The sequence below is a fragment of the Coturnix japonica genome, chromosome 18, assembly GCF_001577835.2.
Source record: "Coturnix japonica isolate 7356 chromosome 18, Coturnix japonica 2.1, whole genome shotgun sequence".
Taxonomy (NCBI): domain Eukaryota; kingdom Metazoa; phylum Chordata; class Aves; order Galliformes; family Phasianidae; genus Coturnix; species Coturnix japonica.
In genome coordinates, this window is record NC_029533.1 from 4,733,235 (window position 1) to 4,754,154 (window position 20,920).

Below are 20,920 nucleotides of genomic sequence, written 5' to 3' on the forward strand. Positions count from 1 at the left end.
CAGGAAGAGCATCACGTCACATCCATGAGCACGCAGCACCACGGATGGAGGTACAGATGTGGTGCTGGATGGGGAAGCAAGTCCCAGCTAATCCACTCCAGCCAGACAGAAACAAAGAGGTTCCTTCTGATACGAAGTCCTGGCTGAAGCCCGGCACCTGATCAGCTATTACAAGATTAGATAAGAGCTGAACTTAGTCCCCTCCTGCATATATTAACGTGAGCTCTGGATGTCCATGTTAACCCTCCTCAAGGGCGAGAAGATGTTCTGTTCCCTGGTGTTGCTGCTTGCTGCCCTTCCTGCAGCCAAAGGCAGCCCTGTGCCGCTCACATCCAGCCGTGACAAAGTTCTCCTGGTGTCCTTCGATGGCTTTCGGTGGGACTACGACCAGGATGTGGATACCCCCAACCTGGACCTGATGGCTGTGGAGGGGGTGAAGGCTCAGTACATGACCCCTGCCTTCATCACCCTCACCAGCCCGTGCCATTTCACGCTGCTGACCGGTGAGTGCCACCAACCTGCAGGGGTGCAGAATGGGAAAGGGCAAATGAGGGGTTGTATAAGTTACTGAGCCCACAGGTCGGCCTTGATGGCACACTGAGCTTTAGCACACCCATACCTTGGAAAAGGAGTTGAGATGCAGCAATGGTTGCAGAAGCGATAGTTCATTGGAGGTAAATAGCATCAGACTAACCCGACAGCCTGCTTTGATAAGGGAAATGATTTTTTAGACAAGGGAGAAGCAGCACATCTCATCTTCCCGGACTCCAGCAATGTATTTGATACGGTGCCACATGGGAAATCATTAGTTAAGGTGGAGAAGATGAAGATTAGTAGGAAATCTCTAATGTGGGTAGGTAAGTAACCGGCTGTGGGGAAGGCAACAGCAGGTAGAGCTGAAAGGAGATGCGAGCAGCAGGGAGGGCAGCAGGGGAATTCCTGCAGAATCAATGCCAGAGCCAATCTTATTTAAGATTTTCATTAATAACCTTGGCATAAAAGAGTGGTGCATGCTAATGAAAGGCGCCGATGAGGAAAGGCAAGGGAGGGTTGTTGATACAAAGGAGGGCTGGGGCGTCATGCAGAAGGAACTGCTCAGCCTTGAGAAGCAGGATAATAGGAATAGCGTGAAATGTAACAGCACAAAGAGCCAGTCTTCCACTTGCAGCAGGGATTTGTGCTTCCTGCTGACCTCAGCCGTTGTGAGCAACAACAGAAAGCAAAGAGATGGGTTAAACACAGCATAAAGGTGAACCCTAAACAGGGTGGAAAGGGCAGGAGGAATCACAGGAGGGATGAGAGCCCCAGAATGAGTCCTAGGATGCTCCCAGCGGGTGGGGAGCCCCACTGTTTGGTGAGCCCCATCCATCTCTTCCGGCAGGGAAATACATGGAGAATCACGGGGTGATCCACAACATGTGGTTCAACACCAGCACGGGGGTGAAGCTGCCCTACTACACCACTCAGGGCATCGACAGCTGGTGGGACAATGGCAGCCTGCCCATCTGGATCACGGCGCAGAGGCAGGCAAGTGGGGCTGCTGCTGCAGCTGTGTGCTCCAAGCGATGGGAGAGCCACGATCTCTAGTGGCCAGCAGCGAACCTCCTCGCTGCAAGCAACGGGGCTAATTACACCAGCAAAAAGCAAATCAAATCCCCAGGCAGTAGCAGGTATCATCGTGAGCGTCCTATTAAGAGTAGCGAAAAATGAAAGGTGCATTTCAGCTTTATTAATATGTTAATAAAAGAAGTTATACGCTCCTTCATTAAAGAGACACCAGACAGCTCTCTAGGGAGCAGACTGAGCCTGAGCACTCCATGCTCTGCAATCCATCTCATCTCCTTGGCCTCACCCAGGACCCATAGGGAGGCTCTGCTTGGGCTGCCTCTCCCTCCCTGAGGGCTGCAGAAAGGCTTTGAATCTGGCTCTAAGGTTGGAATGAGACCTTGCCCCAGACACAAACCTCTGCTATATTTACCTGCCAAACTGGACTCATTGACTTCAGGGTGAGCACTTGCACAACTGCAGTAAAGCACACCTTAATGCTAGGATGGTACCAACAGGTCAGAGCTTCTGAAGTTATCACTAGTGTTGTTAACATGAGAGAACCAGCAGAGGGGTTCTGGGGAGGGCAGTGCCTCCCATCAATCACTTTAAATGGGTGACGAGCGAGAAAACTTTGTTAGAGGCAGAAGGAGACATTAAGGGGCTGAATGAATCAACCACATCCATGGGCAGCAGTTGTACTGACAGATGGAGTGAGTTCAGCTGAGTTCACACAACGTCTTCACTGACAGGGTTTAAAGACAGGCTCCATCCATTTCCCTGGGACAAAAGCAAAATATCAAGGAGAAGAAGTGAGCATGAAGCTGGTGGAGCCCCCCCTGTTCAACTACAGCAACGAAATCATTTGGAGACAGAACATCGACACTGTCATGGAATGGTTCACAGTGAACAACCTCGACTTCATCACTCTCTACTTCGGTGAACCAGACTCAACAGGACACAAATACGGCCCTGAATCCACGCAGAGGAGAAACATGGTCAGCCAGGTGGACAGAACCATCGGCTACTTAAGGCAGAGGATCAGGGAAAGTGGCTTGGAATCAAACCTCAACCTCATCATCACATCTGACCACGGCATGGAGACTGTCATAAAGAAGGATGAGATCTACCTACGGAACGTTACGAACTTCACCTTCAGTGACATCCAGTTTGAACTCTTAGATTACGGACCCAACGGGCTGCTGATACCAAAAGAAGGGAGATTAGAGCACGTGTATTCAGTCCTGAAAAACGCCCACCCCAAGTTACATGTGTACAAAAAAGAAGAGTTCCCAAAGAGATTCCACTACGCCAACCACCCCCGCATCACCCCGCTCTTGATGTACGGTGATCCGGGATATGTGATCCATGGGGTAAGATGCACATACACACACTTTACTGTCTTGGATCTGCCTCTTTCCTCCTCACAGCCCACAACCTACCTGGCTTTATGCCTTCATTTCAACCCATCCATCGGGGTTATACCCCGAGACTGTAGCACCAGGAGGGAGGGAACAGGGAAGGTGCCTATGGGAAGCTGTGCTCTTGGAGGTTGAAGGGGCACTCACATCCATCTGCCTTCCAGAGATACAAAGTGCAGTTCAACACGGGTGAGCACGGCTTTGACAACGAGGCCATGAACATGAAAACCATCTTCCGCGCCGTGGGGCCAGCCTTCAAGCAGGGACTCTTGGTAGAGCCGTTCGAAAGCGTCAACGTCTACGCTTTGCTCTGCGAGCTGTTGGGCATCACTCCAGAACCACACGACGGTTCATTGGACGTAACGAGGTCGATGTTGCGTGAGTGCCCCCAGCCCCTCCGAGCCCCGACGGCGCGGCCGCCCCGAGCCCGGCATTGCCGCACGAACAGCGGCATCTAGCGGCGGCCGCCCCGGTCCCAGCTCCAGGGTAACGCTGCACTTTCGGTGTTGCAGGTTCCAGTTCTCCTCTCCTTGCTGCCGTTAAGCTGCCGGTGATGCTGGGAATCGCCCTCATCTTGAGCTGCTGGGGAGGTGTATACTGACCGCTACCAGAGGTAACTTACAGCCTGAAAGCTCAGTGTAGGTGCTGTCTCTGTGAGCTGTTTGGCCAACCAAATGTTCTGTCTTTAGGGCTTATAGTAAAAAAAAATGGGTAAACAGAGCCCAGGTACCCCCAGCTCAAAACACACAGCACACAGGAGAGGCTCTGGCTGCCATCCTGCACAGCCACGTCCACAAACATTTACCTACCCACAGCCCTGACCCCGGGCTGTAGATGCGGCTCATGGAAGCTTTGGAAGGAAAATACACCAAGCTTTGATTCTTGATTGTTTTTGGAGAGACATAGTCAGGATACACCAGATCACAGCAAACCCAGGACCACACAGACCCCGTGCCCACCCATGTCAGCCCTGCCCAGGGCTGATGTGCCATGGGTGCACAGGGCCCTTATACGAGACCACGTTTTCTCTTCTGCAGGAAGCAGCCCAGGATCGCTCCCAGGGGCTCAAGGAACAGCACAACTCTGCCATCTCAGGGTCCTGGGTGCTGCCCTTCCACCTGGGCCATCAGCTGCCCTGACCCCATCCCAGATGCTGAAGTGCCTCTCCCCATCCCTGTGCCTCATCTCAGGGGCTCGATAAACATCTGTTGCCATAGAGATTTGCTCGAGCTGCCTTCCCTGCATTGGTTTCACCCAATAAGATGAAACAAGAGACGCATGCTTCACTCAGGGAAAAAAAAAAAAAAACAGGAAGAAAATGTTTGGCTTGAAACCATATTGGGGGTGGGGGGTCAGACCAGCAGCATGCAGAGCAAACAGTCCATTAGGCAAACAATGGGGAGGCTCTGCAAGGGGAGCCACATGGGCCAGCATTGCAAATATTGTTTAAAATAACATCAATACTGTAACTTTCAAAGTAATCCTGCCCTGACCTCGGGGCTTTCCACCTCGGGCAGAGGCAGCCAGGACTGGGGTGACACCATAACCCCGGCAGCTCGGTGCCATGGAGCTGACAGCCCAGAGAGGCACAGCCGTGCCGGGGTCCGCACGTGCCCAGCCATGTGGTCACAGTGCAGAGCACAGCACTGGGCACCACCCCCAGGAGCCTTCCTGATGTGACCCCTTACCTAATGCAGGGGCTCAGCTCAGCTGCACAGGGTGACGTCCAGCAGACAGCCCTCCAGGCTGGAGGGTGAGCACGGTGCCATCCCGCTGAGCAGACGGGATGCAGCTTTGACTTAAAGCAGGGATGAAAAACGAAGGAAGCATTGAACTGGTGTATTTGCATCAGAGGACTCTCAGCCCCGTGCTTGGAGCCAGCAGGAGCAGGGCTCGCTCCCTCCCCACCCCCTGGGTCTCGATGAAGGAGGGGAGCAGGAGGCCAAACCCCGCTGAGCGATGCGGTGCGGCCCGTGCGGCTCCCGGTGCAGTTCCGAGTACCGGCGGGCGGTGGCCCCCGCGCCGTGCTCAGCGCCGGGAGCTGCCGGTAGCGGCCCCGCACAGCCCCGCAGCCCCTCTCCATTCCCGCAGTGCCGGTGGAGCTGTGCGAGGTCCGGGGGGAGGGGGGGCTTGGAAGGACCCGCACACGGAACAATTCCCATCCCGGCCTCACCCCATGCAAACTCCATCCCCCGAAGCCCTGATGTCCTTGAGTCCTTCCCAGCCCTTCCCTTCACATTTCACACCTCGCACACATTCACCCTGCGACATTTCAACCCCTGCCAGCAGCCAAACCCCCGCCTGCAGCCGCTCAGCCCTGCGCTGTGCCTCCCCCCTCCATCCCCATTTAATTCATTCCCCACCACCACCACCACCTCCCCCCTCCCCAGGGCTGAGGGTCACGCAGCAGGGAGAGGCCTGTTGTGCATTGCATCCCAATTTGCTATGCATTTCCACACCATTTGCTCTCCTTTCTTTTTCCCCGCACTAGAAAGCTGCTTGCTACCCAGGGGTCCAAACTGCCCCAAGATAGGAATCTAACAACAAACATCAACGTACATATATTTATGTTTTCATGGCGGTTTGCAGGTAAAATTACTGCCCACCTTCAACTTCTGGATGCTGCAGTGGGTTCCATGCAAGAAGGCAAAACCCCACGCTGCTTCACCTCTGTGAAAACCCAACTTGCTGTCTAGAAACACCCACACTCTTCTGAAGCCCATCACAGCACCCTGTAATCTCACCAACCTGCACCCAGAGAGCAGAAGCTTGGGGTGAGATGCTCCTCCCTCACCTGAGCACAGCACAGCCCCACCATGCAGAGCATTCCTGGCATGTCTGACATGCTTGGGAAGAGCCGTAAAACTGTATCCCATCAGGTCGGGTAATGGGTCTGCATCTCTTTAAGGTGCTCTGGTTCTCACTGTCCTGGTCCCACTGGTCACACATGGTCCCTGTGAGCAGCCCAGCACTGGGGAGGGCAGGCAGCGATGCTTTCAGCAACATCATTTTACCACTGCTGAGCTGCAGGGCAAAGGATCTGAATCCCAGTGTAAACCCTCACCAAACTTGAGCCTATCAATATCACAGAATCTTATTATTATTTACTTCCAAGCTCAGTCTATTTTAGTGCCTATACTGCTCTCTTTCTTTCTCTGGAGCCATCCTATAACAAAAAACCTACGACTGAACTAAGAAAGCTGGCACACCTCGTCAGCCACCACTAAGGCAGGGAATACCAAGGGTGCAAATCCCCACATAGGGTTTGGATCACTATAGGGTGACCCACAGTGCCAGGGGGGTGCACTGCAGTGCACAGCACAGTGCAGACCACAGAGCTTCCAAGTGTGGGGATGGGATCCAAAGGTCTCTGGCTCAGCTCATGCGAAGCGACAGTGGAGCAACACAGAACTTTTTCCCACTGATGGTGATGGGAGCTCAGGTCAGCATCAGTGTGGGACGCACACGGCGTGCTGGGACACACAGCATTCCATCTCCTGTTCTGGAGATGAAGGGATGGTGCTGGGCAGGAGGGTCCATAGAAACAACGGCACATTGGACACAGCACTACAAACACGGCACACGCTCAGTCCCCAGCCAGACCCAGAGCTCTGCTGCCACCTCCCTGCTCCAGCTTCTCCCAAGCTCAGGCAGACAAAGCACCAACACCCAACCCAGCCTCTCCCTCGGTGCTCTGAGAAGGAAAAAACCCATTATCACATCTTTGCATCCTGCAGAGGAGCTCAACAGCACCAGCACTGAGGTGATCCAACCCTCAGGAAAGAGCCCACCCAGCATTGCAGGAACACGGAGTGATTTCCTTGGGGTTCTTATTTCCTCGGGGTTCCCATTCCCTCGGTGCTCCTCTCGCATTTCCAATGCAGGCAGTTCAGGCCCTGCCCAGTGCCAACACAAAGCACCATCCATGCCAAATCGTGCCCACACGTGCAGGATAGAAACTCTCACATGGTTGGGCTTTTATTTTCCCTTTGATTGCACACAAAAGCCCAGAGCTGCTAAAAACCAAATTAACTTCAAATAACACCGCTAATAAAAAGCGCAGATCTGCCTTCTATCCCTCCATCCCATTCGGCTGCTAAAACAAACGCTTCTAACTATTCTTCCCATCAGCGAACATCAACAGCCGTAAGAAAACAATAAGATGCGACACCACCCGACGTCGGATGAGCACCTGGAGGGGACGCAGCGCCTCGACCTCCCTGCAGCTCCATCCCCTCCCTCCACGTAGCGGCACGCCGGGCCCGGAGGTGCGCGCACACGGGATTCTGACGCCGGTATCGCTTACCCGACACGGGCGGCCCGGGTTGCGGGCGGGCGGGACTCGCCATGTCCCGCTCAACCCGAGGCGGTCGGGCTGCGGATGTTGGTCGCCCCGTGGCTCTCCCGCACGGTTATTACCCGCAGGCTCCGGGCCCGCGGCGCGGTGCTGACTCATCTCCTCCCATGCCCGTAACGCACCGTGTGCCGCTGCTCCACGCCCCCCGCGCTGCCCCGCGTCGCTCAGCGCGGAGAACGAAGCCGGGCGCTACCGGGCTGCCACCCCCCGGCGAAACGCGGTGCGCTCCCCCGCAATCAATTGCTCAGAGCCGGAACCGGCGGCAGCGACACGACTCCGGTGACCGCGGGGCTGGACGTGCGCGGAACGCCCCCGGCCCGGTGGGTTCCCCCCCCTCCTCTCCGGATGCTCCGTGTGGGACCGCGGGGCCGGCCCGGCTCTCGCCAACCCCACGCGTGTGTGCGGACGCCGCGGCTATTTCCCCCCACCCCCGTGCCGCCCCCCGGCCCCGCTCCCATCGGAACAAAGCCCCGCGCCCGCTCCCGGTGCCGGGCCGAGCCGGAACCGCCCCATTGTCCCCGCGCTGCAGGAAGGGGAGGGGTCGCGCAGACAATGCCTCCCCCCACCCCCCGCCGTCTCGCCCCGCCCCCCGCTCCCCATTGGCCGACGGGGAATTTGGGAAGCCCCCCCTCATCACACTCTGCCTCCCCCCCCCCTCCCATGGGGGCGCGCGCGCTGCATTGTGCCGGGGGGCGCGCGGGGATGGGGGGGGGCGGGGGCGCGCGCGGCCGCCGTCGGGGGCGCGCCCGGGGGCTCCCCTTGTGTGTGTGTGTGTGTGTGTGTGCGTGCGTGTGTGTGTGTGTGTGTGCGTGTGTGTGTGTGTGTGTGTGTGCGGGGCCGGAGCGGGGCCGGCCGGCGCCATGGAGGAGCTGAGCAGCGTGGGAGAGCAGGTCTTCGCCGCCGAGTGCATCCTCAGCAAGCGGCTCCGCAAGGTGGGCTCCCTCCCCCCCCGCACCCCGACGCCGCCACCGCCGCCGCTCCCGCCGCTAACGCGCGTCTCTCCGCTTCTCTCCGCAGGGCAAGCTGGAGTACCTGGTCAAGTGGCGGGGCTGGTCTTCCAAGTGAGCGGGGCGAACGCGCGGGGCGCGGGGTGCCGCCGCCCGGCCGCTTTTGTTCGGGTCGCGCCGCTCCTTTTGTTTACAAATAACGCGGCCCGACCCTCCCCGTCGCCGCGTGGCTGCTCCCCCCTCCCGCCGGGCCGCCCCCCCCCCCCTTTTTCGCCGCCCCGCCGCCTTCCCGAGCACGAGCACCGATCGCGCGTCCCTTCCCGACGGGCAACCGGGGCTGCCCGCGTTGCGCGGGGATCACCTCGCGGTGCGGCAGCGTGGCCGCCCCCCGCCCTGCCCGGCCCGGGCCTCTGCCGCGGGTAGGGGGCTCCGTGCCGTCGCTGCCGGGATGCTCCCGGCCCGGCCATCCCTTCCCCAGCCGTCCCCATCTGTCCTCGGCTCCCCGCTGCCCGGCCACCCTCGGCCATCCGCGGCCATCCCTTCCCCCTCCATCCCCTTCCCGACCATCCCCACCGCAGCGCCGTCTCCATGTGAAGCGCACCGCCGGGCGCCGTGTCCCCGGCCCGAGGCTGCCCCGGGACCCGGTTGTCCTCAGATGAACTCTCCAAGCTGTCCGGTATTGGGGGTGCGGGGGGGGGCATCAGGCTCCCACTCTCTCCCATCGCGCATCTTCTGTTCCAGGCACAACAGCTGGGAACCCGAGGAGAACATCCTTGATCCGAGGCTCCTCCTCGCTTTCCAAAAGAAGTGAGCAATCTATAAATATTTCTTAACAAATGATAAAGTCAATTAACTTCTAATTGGCCACGCGTGCGGTGGAAGTTGTGGAAACAACAGTCTGAAGCTCCTCGTGCCTTTTGTGGCCAGGCCCTTTTGTTCATCTCCTGAAATTACTGTTAGGTCCACCTAGGACGCCTCTCCCAGAGCTGGGTAAACACGGAGGATTTATGGCCCTGTGCACAATATGTTTGTGCTCCCACTGCACAATGGGCGCACGGCAGCGCCCGGCAGAGCTCGTGTTCCCATCCGACAGCGGGGCTGTGCTGGGGGGTGGCTGTGTACCCGGGTTGTAGAGGGGTAGGAAAAGCACCACCAGTGTGTGTTTATGGAGGGCACAGCTCTGTGCTCTGTGATGGGTGGGAGAAAATGGTGTCCACCGCCAGAGCTGGGGCTGCTCCGCTGAGCTGAGCTGCAATTGTTCTGCAGCTATTATACAGCGGGCGTCAGGCTTGGGGCTAGAGAATAGCCAGCTGGCTGCATGGAACACAGCGCTGCCAAATATTTCGGCTCCGTATTAATAAAAAATCATTAAAGTTTATGATAGGATTTAATTACAGCTCATTTCTGGATCCTTTCTGGTTGTTTTTGGTTTTTTTTTTCCTTGCCTTCACGGAAGGAAGCTGGTGGTTATCTCAGGCAGCGTGCTGTTTAATTAGCAGCACACACTGCCCTTTTTAAATGGAGGAACACCACACAGCACAGGGATATCAGCAATGCTCTTTGTGCCCAGCGTGTGTCTGTGGGGCCGAGGGTGGGAGAGGTGAAATGAGCACAAGGACAGACCTCGCTCTGCTCCGGGGAAGGCGTGTGCTTTCACTCTGCAGAGGGGCCAGGCTGCTGCTTGCTGCAGAGGGGAAGCACAGCTCTGAGCCTATCAACAAGGAAGGGCTCTGCAGACAGCTCAGATGCTTCCGTTTGCCCGTTCCCATTGTAGCAGGAAAAGTGCAGATTTTGCTGGGAACGGGAAGAGCTGTTGCTCAGGACGGGGCACGCTGTGCTGTGTCACTGAGTGCTGGAAACTTCTTGCTGGGGTAGTGCTGTTGTAGGGAACAGGGATGCAAATCAACAGCTCTGGGTGCAGAACGTCCTCAGGTCCCAGTGCAGAGCCATGTTGGGCACAAAGTTCTTGGAAAGCATCACCAGTGCTGGTCTGAGGATGCTCCTGCAGAACTAAAATGCCAGGGCAGCCCTTGGGAAGGTGATGCATGCATGCACGTGGCTCTATGGGCACTTTGGGAGATGCATTGCAGCAGTCCATGCAGCTTAGCTCTATGTTTTATACAGACACTTCCCATCTCTCTGCCTGTGTTGCAGAGCTCTGCTGAGCAGCAGAGGGTCCCATTGTCCTGACAGCCACCTTTGCTGGGGGATCACCATTTGCAGAGCCCTTCGTTTCTAAATCTCTTTTTCTCATATTGCATCACACACAGGAGCTCAGTGCACACCAATGGGTTTTTGTTTCATTGAGAAGCTGCTTTGGAACGATAAAAGTAAAGGGCAGAATTGGGCTGGGGTTGTGCTGTGTCGTTTTGTCATTCAAGCTCCGTCTTCAAGCAGTGCTTTCTTTCAGGGAACATGAGAAAGAAGTGCAGAACCGCAAGAGAGGCAAGAGGCCACGGGGCAGGCCCAGGAAGCACGTGGTGAGTGTTGGGTGGGGGGGAGGCACGGCAGGGGTCTGCCTGCATTGCAGGACAGGGGTGCCTGCAGGAGGACTCCTTCCTTCATCACTGATCTGGAGGGGTGTAGGAGATGGAAGATTTCCCCAGCCCTGGTGTCTTTCTGACCCTACGAGTCAGCCCACCTCCATGATTTCATGGCACAGGGAGAGAACCTGCTTGTCTGCAGTGAGTGGCCGGACTGTGCTGAGTGGTTTGCAACACCCACAGCGGTGATTCCAGCATTTGTGGTGACTTTTTCCATGTCCCTCTCCATTGCTACTTAGGAACCAGAGATGCCTTCAAAAAGTAAGTCGAGCAGCTCCTCTTCCTCAACATCCTCTTCCTCCTCCTCCTCTGATGAAGAGGATGAAAGTGACCTGGAAGCAAAGAGAGGTCCACGCAGCAGAGAGACCCATCCAGTGCCACAGAAGAAAGCTCAGATCCTGGTGGCAAAGCCAGAAATGAAGGACAGTTCCAGAAAGAAACGTGGACGAAAACCTCTCCCTCCAGAGCAGAAAGCGGCTCGAAGGACCGTGAACCTGACAAAGGTGCTGAAGACATCCCGAAAAGAGGTGGGGGGCAGCAACAAGATGCTGGGGAAGCTGCAGCCACAGCATGGCACACAGGGCACGGGGCTGGCTGGGCTGAAGGAGCCGCCGGGTGCATTGGCTGGGCTCAGCTCTGGGGGATCCTCGGCAGAAAACATCCCCAATGCGATGAAGAGCGGCTCCAGCAGCCCCAGCCGGGCCATCAGCTGGCAGAGCTCCATCGTGCATTACATGAACAGGATGTCTCAAAACCAGAGCTCGGCTGAGACCTCGCCACTGGGAAGGCTGGCGCTGAAGTCGCAGGCATCCGGCAAGAGCGGCTTAGGGCTGGACTTAAAAATGAGGAACCAGAAAGGAGCTGGGGAGTTGGGGCCGTCCATGCAGGGAGCCAAGACCACCAAGGTTCCTAGCAGCAGCACTGGAGGGGATCAGAAATCAGGGTTCACCACCGGAGCCCAAACGCTGCATAATGGCAGCAAGACGCCCACAAGCTCCTCTGCACCTGGGGGGCAGCAGGCATCCAGCCAGGAGCTGAACCTCCAAGCTTTAAACCTGCAGAGTGTCAAAAACGGGCAGAGCGCAGCGGGGGGCAGCAGCCTACCTCGCCATGCCTGCAGCACCCTGCCCAAAAGCACCACTGCTGCCACAGGTTCGGGTCCTGCTGGGTCCAAGGGTGGCGGAACCGGCTCTGGGTCTAACGCTGCTAGTGTGGGAGATGGCAGCAAGAGCGAGAAGCAGGCACGCAGGGCAGCGGCTGGTGACAGGGACGTGGCCAAGGGTGGCACAGGCAGTGGGCAGGAGGGGCACGCGGCCCCCGAGAGCCGCAAGGCAGCCGCCCTGTCTGAAATGAGTACAGGCGACGAGAGCAGCTCGGACTCGGATCGGGATTCGGCTTCATTTCCCAGCGTGGGTCAGAACATGTCTGTCTCCATCCAGACCAGCCAGGACTGGAAGCCCACCCGCAGCCTGATCGAGCACGTCTTCGTCACGGATGTCACCGCAAACCTGATCACGGTGACGGTCAAGGAGTCCCCCACCAGCGTCGGGTTCTTCAATGTTCGGCAATACTGAGCCAGGAAGCCTGAGAGGAGGGAGATGTCCTTCAGCTTTCCTCATCCTTGCCCAGCTCTCCCACCAGATTTTCATTTCTTTAGGTACTGCCCCATGGCAGGGACTCATGGGGTGACCCCCCTCCACCAGCCGCCCCATGCCACCCCACTGCAGGCAGTGCCAGCTCGGATCCTGCAGCCCAGCACACCCCTGGGACTTACTGGGAGCTTTGTGCAGAGGGTTGGGAAAGGTGAAACCTGTGCAGAAGTGCCAGCAGATGAGATGGGGCCCTCCCTGCCTCCTCCATCCATCCCAGCCGGTGCTGCTCACCAGCAGCAGGGGCACTGGGAGGTGACAGCTGGCAAGTTCTGAGCCAGGCTTCACTGCATGAGGTTTGCTTGCTTTATGGCTTGAGATGCCAGTGTGTGGTATGGGGCTCTGGCAGCAGGGAGAGGGGCAAAGGGGAGGTGCCAGGTCTACACTTGGGAGAGAAGAGGGCAGCTCTCCTTTCCTCTGGGCAGCCCAAGCTTCCAGAGCAGCCACGATCCAAATGAGACAGCTCCCAGCCTCAGGGCTGTGGGGGCTGCAGGATGGGGGTTTTCAGGGTACAGGAAGCCCAGCCACCCCCCCTGGGCTAGGTCAGTTCCAATGACAGTGAAGGCTGTGATGTCTCTGTTGTGGTTTCTAGCGGAGAAGGAAACACTGTTTACATTTCTTCTGAAGGGAAAATCTTTTCCTTAGAGGGACGGGCACCAATACAACGTAGATGAGCAGGCATCGGGTCCAGCTGGTGCACTGCACAGCCCCAGAGCCGCTCCTTGTCCTGGCACCACGTGCTCGCAGGGACCAAGCTGGGCAGTGCCCATCAGCCCCATGTTCTCCAGCTGAAGGGCTGCGAGGTGCCCACACTGCCTGGCACAGGGTGGGCAGCAGGGGCCAGTTGGTGGCATCCCACAGCCACCTCCCGTCTTGTGCCAGTGCCTGGGCTTGTAATCACAACCAATAATGACTTTCTTAGTGAGGTCTTTTTTCCTGCTATAGATTATTGTTACGAGCCAAAATTAACAGCAGTAGTTCAGGCGGAGTTTAATAGCATTTGGGGTCATTTTAGTTGTGTTAATGCCAAACTCCTGCTCTGGAGATGGCACAAAGCCTGCAGCCTGCCAGGTCTCTGGGTACACCCATGGGAAATGCTTCTAAGGCTCCGCTGTGTTCACAGGGCAGGCATCTGGCATTGCTGCAGATGGCATTGCAAGGAGATGCCAGCACCTGTAACACCTGGGGCTCCCTGCCCTACACACCAAATGTTTGCTAGTTGGCCTTTGCAAATCCAAACCGAACGACCACGTGCCTTTTGCAACTGTCCTTACTTTCTGTGTCTGTGACACCGCTCCTACAAACAGGTTTGTGCCTATGCAAAGCTGGGCAGTGCCAGGGTCCTGGTGACAGCTGTGACACCAATGGGGGACACCCAGTTGAGCTGTGATGCCGTGTCATGGCTGATCAAATGGGGAAGACCCATGGGGCTGCTCCTACATGGGCTGTGGGGCTGCTGTCCCCACTGTCCCCTTGTCCCCTTGGTGGCAGCAGGACTCTGCCATCCCCGCTTTAGCTCTTGTGCCTTTCTGCTCACCAGCCAGTTCAATTCCAAAGGTGTAAGGACAGTGAAAATTATAACCTAGTGTTGTGTCTTCATCTCATCCCACCCCCTATTGCCATTCCTTCCTCACCTCACGTGTATCTGAGCAGAAGGTCCGTGTTGGAGGCTGCCTCCCATAGGGGATGGGGGGGGTCCTCATGGGACCAAGCGCAGCTTTGGTGGACAGAGGTTGGAGCCCCGTTCACCGCTCAGTGCCATTAGTATTCAAGGTCCACCTTCCTATTTTTTCTTTGGAGTTTGCTGCTATGGGTTGAAACGTTCAGTTGTACGTCAAACAACCAATTAAAGGTTTGTCACTTGGCATTTCTTAAAGGCTTTCCGACATGGAAAGTCCTGCAGTATTTGTATATTGAATGGATATTTTCTCTGAGCATAATCTGGTTAAGTATGCTTGTTGTTTGCCATTGGACTGGAAGGAGAGGCCGACGCAGCCGCCGTCCTTAGAAGCTTAGTATATTTTTATATATATATTTTGTACCAAAAAATAAATGGAAGTTGGCGGAGGGATGGGGATGGTTTTAAGGGGGTGATTCCATTTACTCTGAGCTCTGAAGGGCTCCGGAGGTGGAGAGAAGGCTTTTACCGAGAGAAGTTGAGGGATGGGTGAAAACAAACCGTTGTTGTAACTCACACCAGTCCAATTTGTATGTTTTAATTAAAGAGAGAACCAAATCATTCCCGTGTATGGACGCTTGGCTGAGGTTGCTTTTAAACTACAGCTGCTTCTTCGCTTTTCTTTGCCTTGAACAAAAGTTGGAGATGGAATTGCCCAGGGAACGCTCAGGAGCTTTGCTGGGCACTGGGGGGGTCCCAGGGAGTTCCCACTCAGTTTCCTATGTGTGCCCTGTCCTGGTGCTCCGAGACCAGCCAACATTGGTTCAGAGCCGGGAGTAAAACACCAGGAGGTGGCACGTCGGGTGGGGTTCTTTTCTCGTTGTTTTGATGCGTGTCGCTTTTCCAATGCTCTTTTTCTTTCGGGATGGAGGGTAGATCGATATTTTTTGATTATTTTTTTGGTAACTTTTCAGCCTGTTGTGGTCTCCGCTCCCCAAGCACCGCCCTGCCCTGGGGGTACGGAAATGGAGGATGAGGGGGGGGAGGGAGGCGGAGCGGGGTGGCTGAAGGCTGCGGGAGGGGCAGGGGCTTCTGCACTGCACGCTGAGCGAGGGGGGCACGGGGCTGAGCGGAACGGGGAGCGTCAAACCGCCTCCCCGCGAGGGGCTGTCCTCAACCCGAGCCCGGCTACTGCCCACGGGGGGATGAACGCGGAGCTTCGGGCGCTGCTGCGAGGCGGATAAGGATGGAGGTGAGGACGGAGCTGTGCCGAACCCGGGGCCCTCAGGTGCTCCCGCTCAGCCCGACCCGAGCCCGGGAGCGGCCCCACACGTGCTGGATCCGGGCACGGGCTGCCTGCGGAGGGCGCTGCGCGGCCGCAGACGGACATCGGCCCCCTCCTTCCATCCCGGCCGCCGCGTCGGGGCGGGGAGCGAGGCGGCCCCGAGCCGGGCATTGCCCACGCCCAGCGCTCGCCGTCGAGGGGCCGTCGTCGGGGCGGAGGGGCAACACCAGGTTGCGGGGCGGGGTCCGGGCTCTTCGGGCCGTGCCCCGGGGCTCCTCCGGCCGCGCCCCCGCCCCCCGCGGGTCGTCCGCACCCCCTCCGCACCGCCCCGGCCCGGGGCCCCGCCGCGCCCGTGTGAAAGGGTCCCCCCCGCTGGGCCGGGGGAGAAAGGCGCCATTGTGCGAACCTTTCTCCCGCTCCTACTTGACACTCATTTTCCGCGCACAGATGCTGACAGCTCTGATAATAAGGGGGGTCTGCGCCTTTCACCCAGCGGAGCAGAAAAAGGAGGTTAATGAGGACACAGCTTTAAAAAAATAAAATAAAATAAATGCAAAAAAAAGGGGGGAAAAAAGAAAGAAAGGAGAAAAAAAAGCCAACCTCGCTTCCCCTCCAGCTGCGCGGCCGGGAGAGATTTGAATACAAAGGCCGGGCTCGTCCGGACACGACCCCGCATCGCACCGCCCGCATCCCGCGCCGTCGGAGGGCCGCATCGTGCCCGTCGCTTCCTCCCGGCTCTCCCCGCACCCGGCCTTGCTCTGTGGGAACGGTGCGGGCCTGGACCCCGCTGCCCGCTCAGACCCTTCATGCCCCGTATCAGCCGCTCCCGGCCACGCACATCCCCGCCCACCCCGTCGGAGCCCCGCAGCCCATTCCCGTTGTCCCCCCATCCCACGTCTCCCTCCTCTGCTCATCTCCGGCCACAGACGGGAGAAAGACACGTTTCTATTTACAAAGTATATATTTAAACTCACATAAAAAGCAGGTCTCATACGGACATTCACGGCTGGCAGAAGACACGTAAATTAAGCTTCACTTTTCTGAGACTGAGATTTCGCCAAATCTTTTCTGTTTGTTTGTTTGTTTTTAATACAAGTCTTAGATTTAAATAATTCACGCACACACACACCCCACACACACGCTCAGTATATACGTCGCTATATACATACACACATATACACCCACATGTACGGCTTGCTCTATATACGTGTTACAAGGGGCTGCGGGAGGCAAAGCCCTGCCCCGGGATCTCGCACCATTTCTCAGCCTTCAGCACCTCTGCAGGTGGAGGGAGGGTGGCTCCGTCCATCCTCAATCCCACCCCGCAGCTCCTGCTGAGCCCCAGCGCCGACCCCAGAGCATCAAACCGAGTGGAAAAAAAAGAAGTCTCCATTTTACGAGATGTGCCTTGGAATGAAACGAAACAAAGAAACAAACAAACAACAACAAGAGAAATAAAGTCACAGACACGGCTCCCTTTGTACACTCAATACAGCATCCTCTCGCTTCGTCATCCTACAAAGGCAACGGGCCCAAAAATGGAAGGGGAGAGGGGCACGGTGAGGCAAAGTGTGGCTCTCCCATTGGGATGAAGGGAGGCTCCTCACCGAGCCCTATCTCCCCACTGGGTCCCCCATGTGCTTTCAGCTTCTGTGCAGCCCCCAGATCAGGAAACATCGAAGAGCTTCCTTGGGCCAATCAAAAAGGATGGAAAAGGGCCGATCTCCCCTCCCCAGCCCTGGGCCCTCGGGGGCTGCTGGACAGATTTGTGCTTTCAAACCGCCAGAGATGCTCAAATCAATGCATGAGGACGTGAGGACACCCGCTCTACATCAACTAAAGAATACAACAGAACAGCCCCCCCCCGACATCCCCAAACCTTGGTTCAGCTGTAACAGAGTTTAGAGGAAAGCAAAAAGGAGGGGGGCAATGGGAGCAGAGGGGAGAGATGCTCCTTAATCAGAACCACCCAGCCCCACTGCTATGGCACTGCAGAGCTGCACAGCCCTCGGGAGCCACGAGAGACGGGCAGGGAAATACAAACACTGAGAGCCACCCCGAGTCAGCAGGAGCTGCTCCACACAGGCAGATTCAGCCTCTTGGCTATTGTTTAACCAGCAAAAGAAAAAGGGAAATATTTATTGTCTCTGAATGCATCAAGGTGGCTCTGGGATTTGTCAGGGATGCAGAGATTACAAAATGCTGCACCAGGCTCCTTCCGACAGCCTGAAGCGAAACATTTGGGGGGGAATAAAAACCAAACCCACGACGATCCGCTTTCTATAGCAGCATAAAGCATCTAAATATGGGCCGCCATACGGTTACCCTCCCAAACCTCTCTGGCATTTCAGGAATGTAAACAGAGTTGTTGGCTTTTTGTTTTGTTTTTTTGGAAGCAAGGGGGGGGGGGGGGAGGATTCAAGCGACCAGACAAAATGAAAACAGATTCTCAGCTCAGTTCCGTCTCTCCCACAACTGCTGTGACAACTCTATTAAAGTGCATTTCAGTATCTCCCCTCTCAGGAACCTCACAATCAAACCTCCTCTTCCTCCGCAAGAAAAAAGTAATTCAAGTTAATGCTCCACTCCGACCGGTTTCAGCCTTTTTATGGACTCCTGCTTTTTCCCCGCCCCGATGTCTCAGCCGCTATTTGCTTTTAAATGTGGAAACGCCCCCTCCCCAGCAATACTGTCAATTCAAGTGCTAACTTCAGCCGTCAAGGGCAACAGTTCTGGATACAGCACACTTGATTGTACAAGCAAACACCTTAATATCACAATCAAGAAAGCCGGGGCATCTGACCCCGAGGGGGAGCATCACGTCCCCCCTTCACCATCCATAGCATCGCATGGAAAATAATAGTTAAAAAAAAAAATCATCATCATCATCATAACAATAACAAAGAAAATCAGAACATGATTTGCTATGAACATCATTCGTTATGTACAGCGGCTCCTGCAACAGATGTGGGAACTCCGTTGGTTCTCAGTTTTATTGTCCTTTCTAAGAGCAACTGAGCAGTCACTGTTGTCTCCATTTAAATAAAACAACTCAGAGTTGAAATATATATATATATAGATATATATATAAGCATTTTCTTCTTAAATAACATATTTACATCTAATAGAAAATATAACTCTAGAGATAATCTTTCCAACGAAATGTGAGACGTGGAGGAAAAAATAAACCAAACCAAAACAAACCCAAATCAAACCATAAAAGAAGAATGAGGGAATGAATTTAGGACAGTTTCTAAATCCTCTCCGGGAAATTAAAACAATCAAAAAATCAAAAGAAGAAAAGGAAATAAAGCCCACCGAGCTCTAACCAAGCTTTTGTCTGGATCTAGCCCGAAGAAAAGCCCCAGCACCACCACCACCAGTGGGAACTCATCGCTTCTCCTTAAAGAATCCTTGGTCCGTGCTGCTCTCCTTAATGGTGACGGTCAAAAAGTTAGAGGTCACGTCGGTGACCACCACCTTCTCCAGGTTGCTGAGCGAGGGGCTCCACGACTCCTCCTCAGGGTCCCCCAGGATCCGAGCCACAGGGATGCGGGCAATGAGGGAGGGTCGCCCTGCAGGGCCCCCACCATCACGGAACAGCCCCCCCCCAGGGCCAGGCCCCACGGCTCCGTGCAGCAGTTTGGGGTCCAGCCCGCCCGGCCCTTTGGGGTCCAGCAGGTCAGAGCGGTGTTTGGCCACACGTGGTGCGTAGGGGTCGGCAGCACCCAGCTTGGTGCCCACCTCCAGGCGGTTGGGGCCGGGTACGGTGCTGCTGAGGTCGGGCTCGGGCCGACGAGCCAGCTGGATGACACTGTGTCCCGAGGAGAACTTGGCAGCACCCGCCGCCTCCTCCATCTTCCTGGCCTTGAGGTAGTCCCCCACTTTGTCCCCCGGCTCCCCCAGTTTCCTCTTGGAGGCGTCCAGACTCTCCGCCAGGTCCTTATACAGCTCCTTCCTCGGCTTCGGGCCCCGCTTTTTGGGGGTCTCCCCAGGTTTCTCCTCCACCCGGAGGACGCGGTCCCGCACGCCATCTGCTTTGGGCACGCTGCTGCTGCTGCTGCCCTGCGGGGTCAGGGCCATATTCCTGAGTCCTTCCCGTGCACGGGACGTGGAGCCCAACTCCTGCGGGGAGCGCCCGGGGTATGGAACACGGATACCCCTGGACGAGTCGCTGCGGAACTCATAGGTTTTAGCTTTGGCCTTTGCCTGGGCCTGCAAAGAAAACCAACACCCCATGAGTTCATCACCCCGACACCCAACCGCAGCCCATGGGACCCCACACAGAACATCCCACATCCGTGAAGGGACCGAGGGGTTGTCCGCTCCCCACTCCCTGCAGTGCTCCCACCTCACCTTTAGCAGGAAGGTTTTGGGCTTGGGGCCGCGCTTTTTAGGCCCGAATAGCTCCATTTCTCGCTCCCTAGAGGTGTCAAAAGAACCAAAGCTTCAATTCAGCATAGCTACAAGACAGCCACATATTTACAAGATCAATGGCTACGGCTACAAAAGGCCTTGTACCTCTCCTCGAAGGCCGCGAGCAGCCGGGCATCCAGGATGTTCTCCTCGGGTTCCCAAGTGCTGTACCTGGTGGGAAGAGGGGGGAAGGGGAATATAAGTGGGAGGGGGCACAGGGAGAGGGCAAGGCATCAGGAACGAGCAATGGCAAGAAAGAAAGGAAGAAAAACAACGACAACCAAGTGGCAAAGAGAAAAGGGATCCAACTTTCCTTCCTGCTACAATAGGAACTAACAGCCACAAGGAGCCATCTCCCCAGCAGCCCCTAGGCTGCAAAATTGTGCAAACAGCAGACTTACTTCTGAGACCAGCCCTTCCATTTTACGAGATATTCCATGCGCCCCTGCGGATGCAAAGAGAAGGGAAATAAATAAAGAAAGGGCTAAATATGCACGGAGGGGAACCCACGAGAAACGCTCTGCAACAAAGCTACACATGCAACCGCACGCGTGCAACCAACACACGCCTGCACCCAACGCGTGTGTCAAAAACATGCGAGGGGGAGGGAGCGGGACCGGGGTGTGGGGTGGGGGGAGGAGGATGGGAGAAAAGGGGAAGGGGGGGGGGTTGTAGGGGGGCGGAACGCAACAAAAAAATGATGGGAAAAAAAATGCGCGTGCAGCAGCCCCGCAACCCGCAGCCTGCAGCGGGAGGCCGGCGCACAACGCCCGGCACGCAGCAGCGCGGCACGCACGCCCCGCACAGCCCCGTGCATGCGGATGGGAGGAGGAAGGGCCGCCCCCAGCCGCAGCCGGGGCCGCCGGAGCCGCCGCTGCAGCGCAGCTCGGCCGGGGGAGGGCGCGGGGAGGGCGGCGCGGCCTGGAGACGAGCTGCGGGGCGGCGCGGGAGCGGCGGGGCGGCGGTGTCGGGGGAGGGTGCGGGCACCTACTTTGCGGATGCGGCGCTTGAGCAGGGCCTCGGCCGCGAAGACGCGCTCCCCGACGGCCGAGAGCTCCATGTTTACGCGGCCGCTCGCAGCACACAGGCAGCCGCCAGCGCAGCCCAGACCATAATACTCCGCCCGCTGACGTCAGCGC

General features: G+C 56.7%; 4 protein-coding genes across 5 annotated transcripts in view; 2 read left to right on the forward strand and 2 right to left on the reverse strand.

The window, feature by feature from the left end:
* RBFOX3 (RNA binding fox-1 homolog 3) overlaps positions 1-7,643 on the reverse strand; it is a 106,432-nt gene extending 98,789 nt beyond the window's left edge. Inside the window, exon 1 of the mRNA XM_015879970.2 lies at positions 7,273-7,643. The gene's annotated coding sequence lies outside the window, so the exon portion shown is untranslated. The remainder of the gene's footprint in view (positions 1-7,272) is intronic.
* On the forward strand, positions 215-4,274 carry ENPP7 (ectonucleotide pyrophosphatase/phosphodiesterase 7). The gene is made up of 6 exons (XM_015879962.1): positions 215-503; positions 1,382-1,527; positions 2,298-2,918; positions 3,131-3,344; positions 3,479-3,579; positions 4,004-4,274. The coding sequence occupies exons 1-5, from the start codon at positions 230-232 to the stop codon at positions 3,565-3,567; spliced, it is 1,344 nt and encodes a 447-aa protein (XP_015735448.1). The 5' UTR covers positions 215-229; the 3' UTR covers positions 3,568-3,579; positions 4,004-4,274.
* A 405-nt stretch (positions 7,644-8,048) lies between the features above and the next one.
* On the forward strand, positions 8,049-14,708 carry CBX2 (chromobox 2). Its single transcript, XM_015880185.2, has 5 exons — positions 8,049-8,255; positions 8,341-8,384; positions 9,012-9,077; positions 10,681-10,750; positions 11,053-14,708. Exons 1-5 carry the CDS (start codon positions 8,184-8,186, stop codon positions 12,385-12,387), a joined length of 1,587 nt encoding a protein of 528 aa, XP_015735671.1. The 5' UTR covers positions 8,049-8,183; the 3' UTR covers positions 12,388-14,708.
* A 1,599-nt stretch (positions 14,709-16,307) lies between these two features.
* On the reverse strand, positions 16,308-20,920 carry CBX8 (chromobox 8). 2 transcript variants are annotated; one of them, XM_015880156.2, is made up of 5 exons: positions 20,773-20,920; positions 20,183-20,226; positions 19,887-19,952; positions 19,722-19,812; positions 16,308-19,580 (listed from the first exon to the last, which is right to left on the reverse strand). In XM_015880156.2, the coding sequence occupies exons 1-5, from the start codon at positions 20,839-20,841 to the stop codon at positions 18,756-18,758; spliced, it is 1,095 nt and encodes a 364-aa protein (XP_015735642.1). In that variant the 5' UTR covers positions 20,842-20,920; the 3' UTR covers positions 16,308-18,755. The 2 variants fall into 2 exon arrangements, with proteins under 2 accessions (XP_015735642.1, XP_015735643.1); XM_015880157.2 differs by having other exon boundaries at positions 19,722-19,788; positions 20,773-20,919.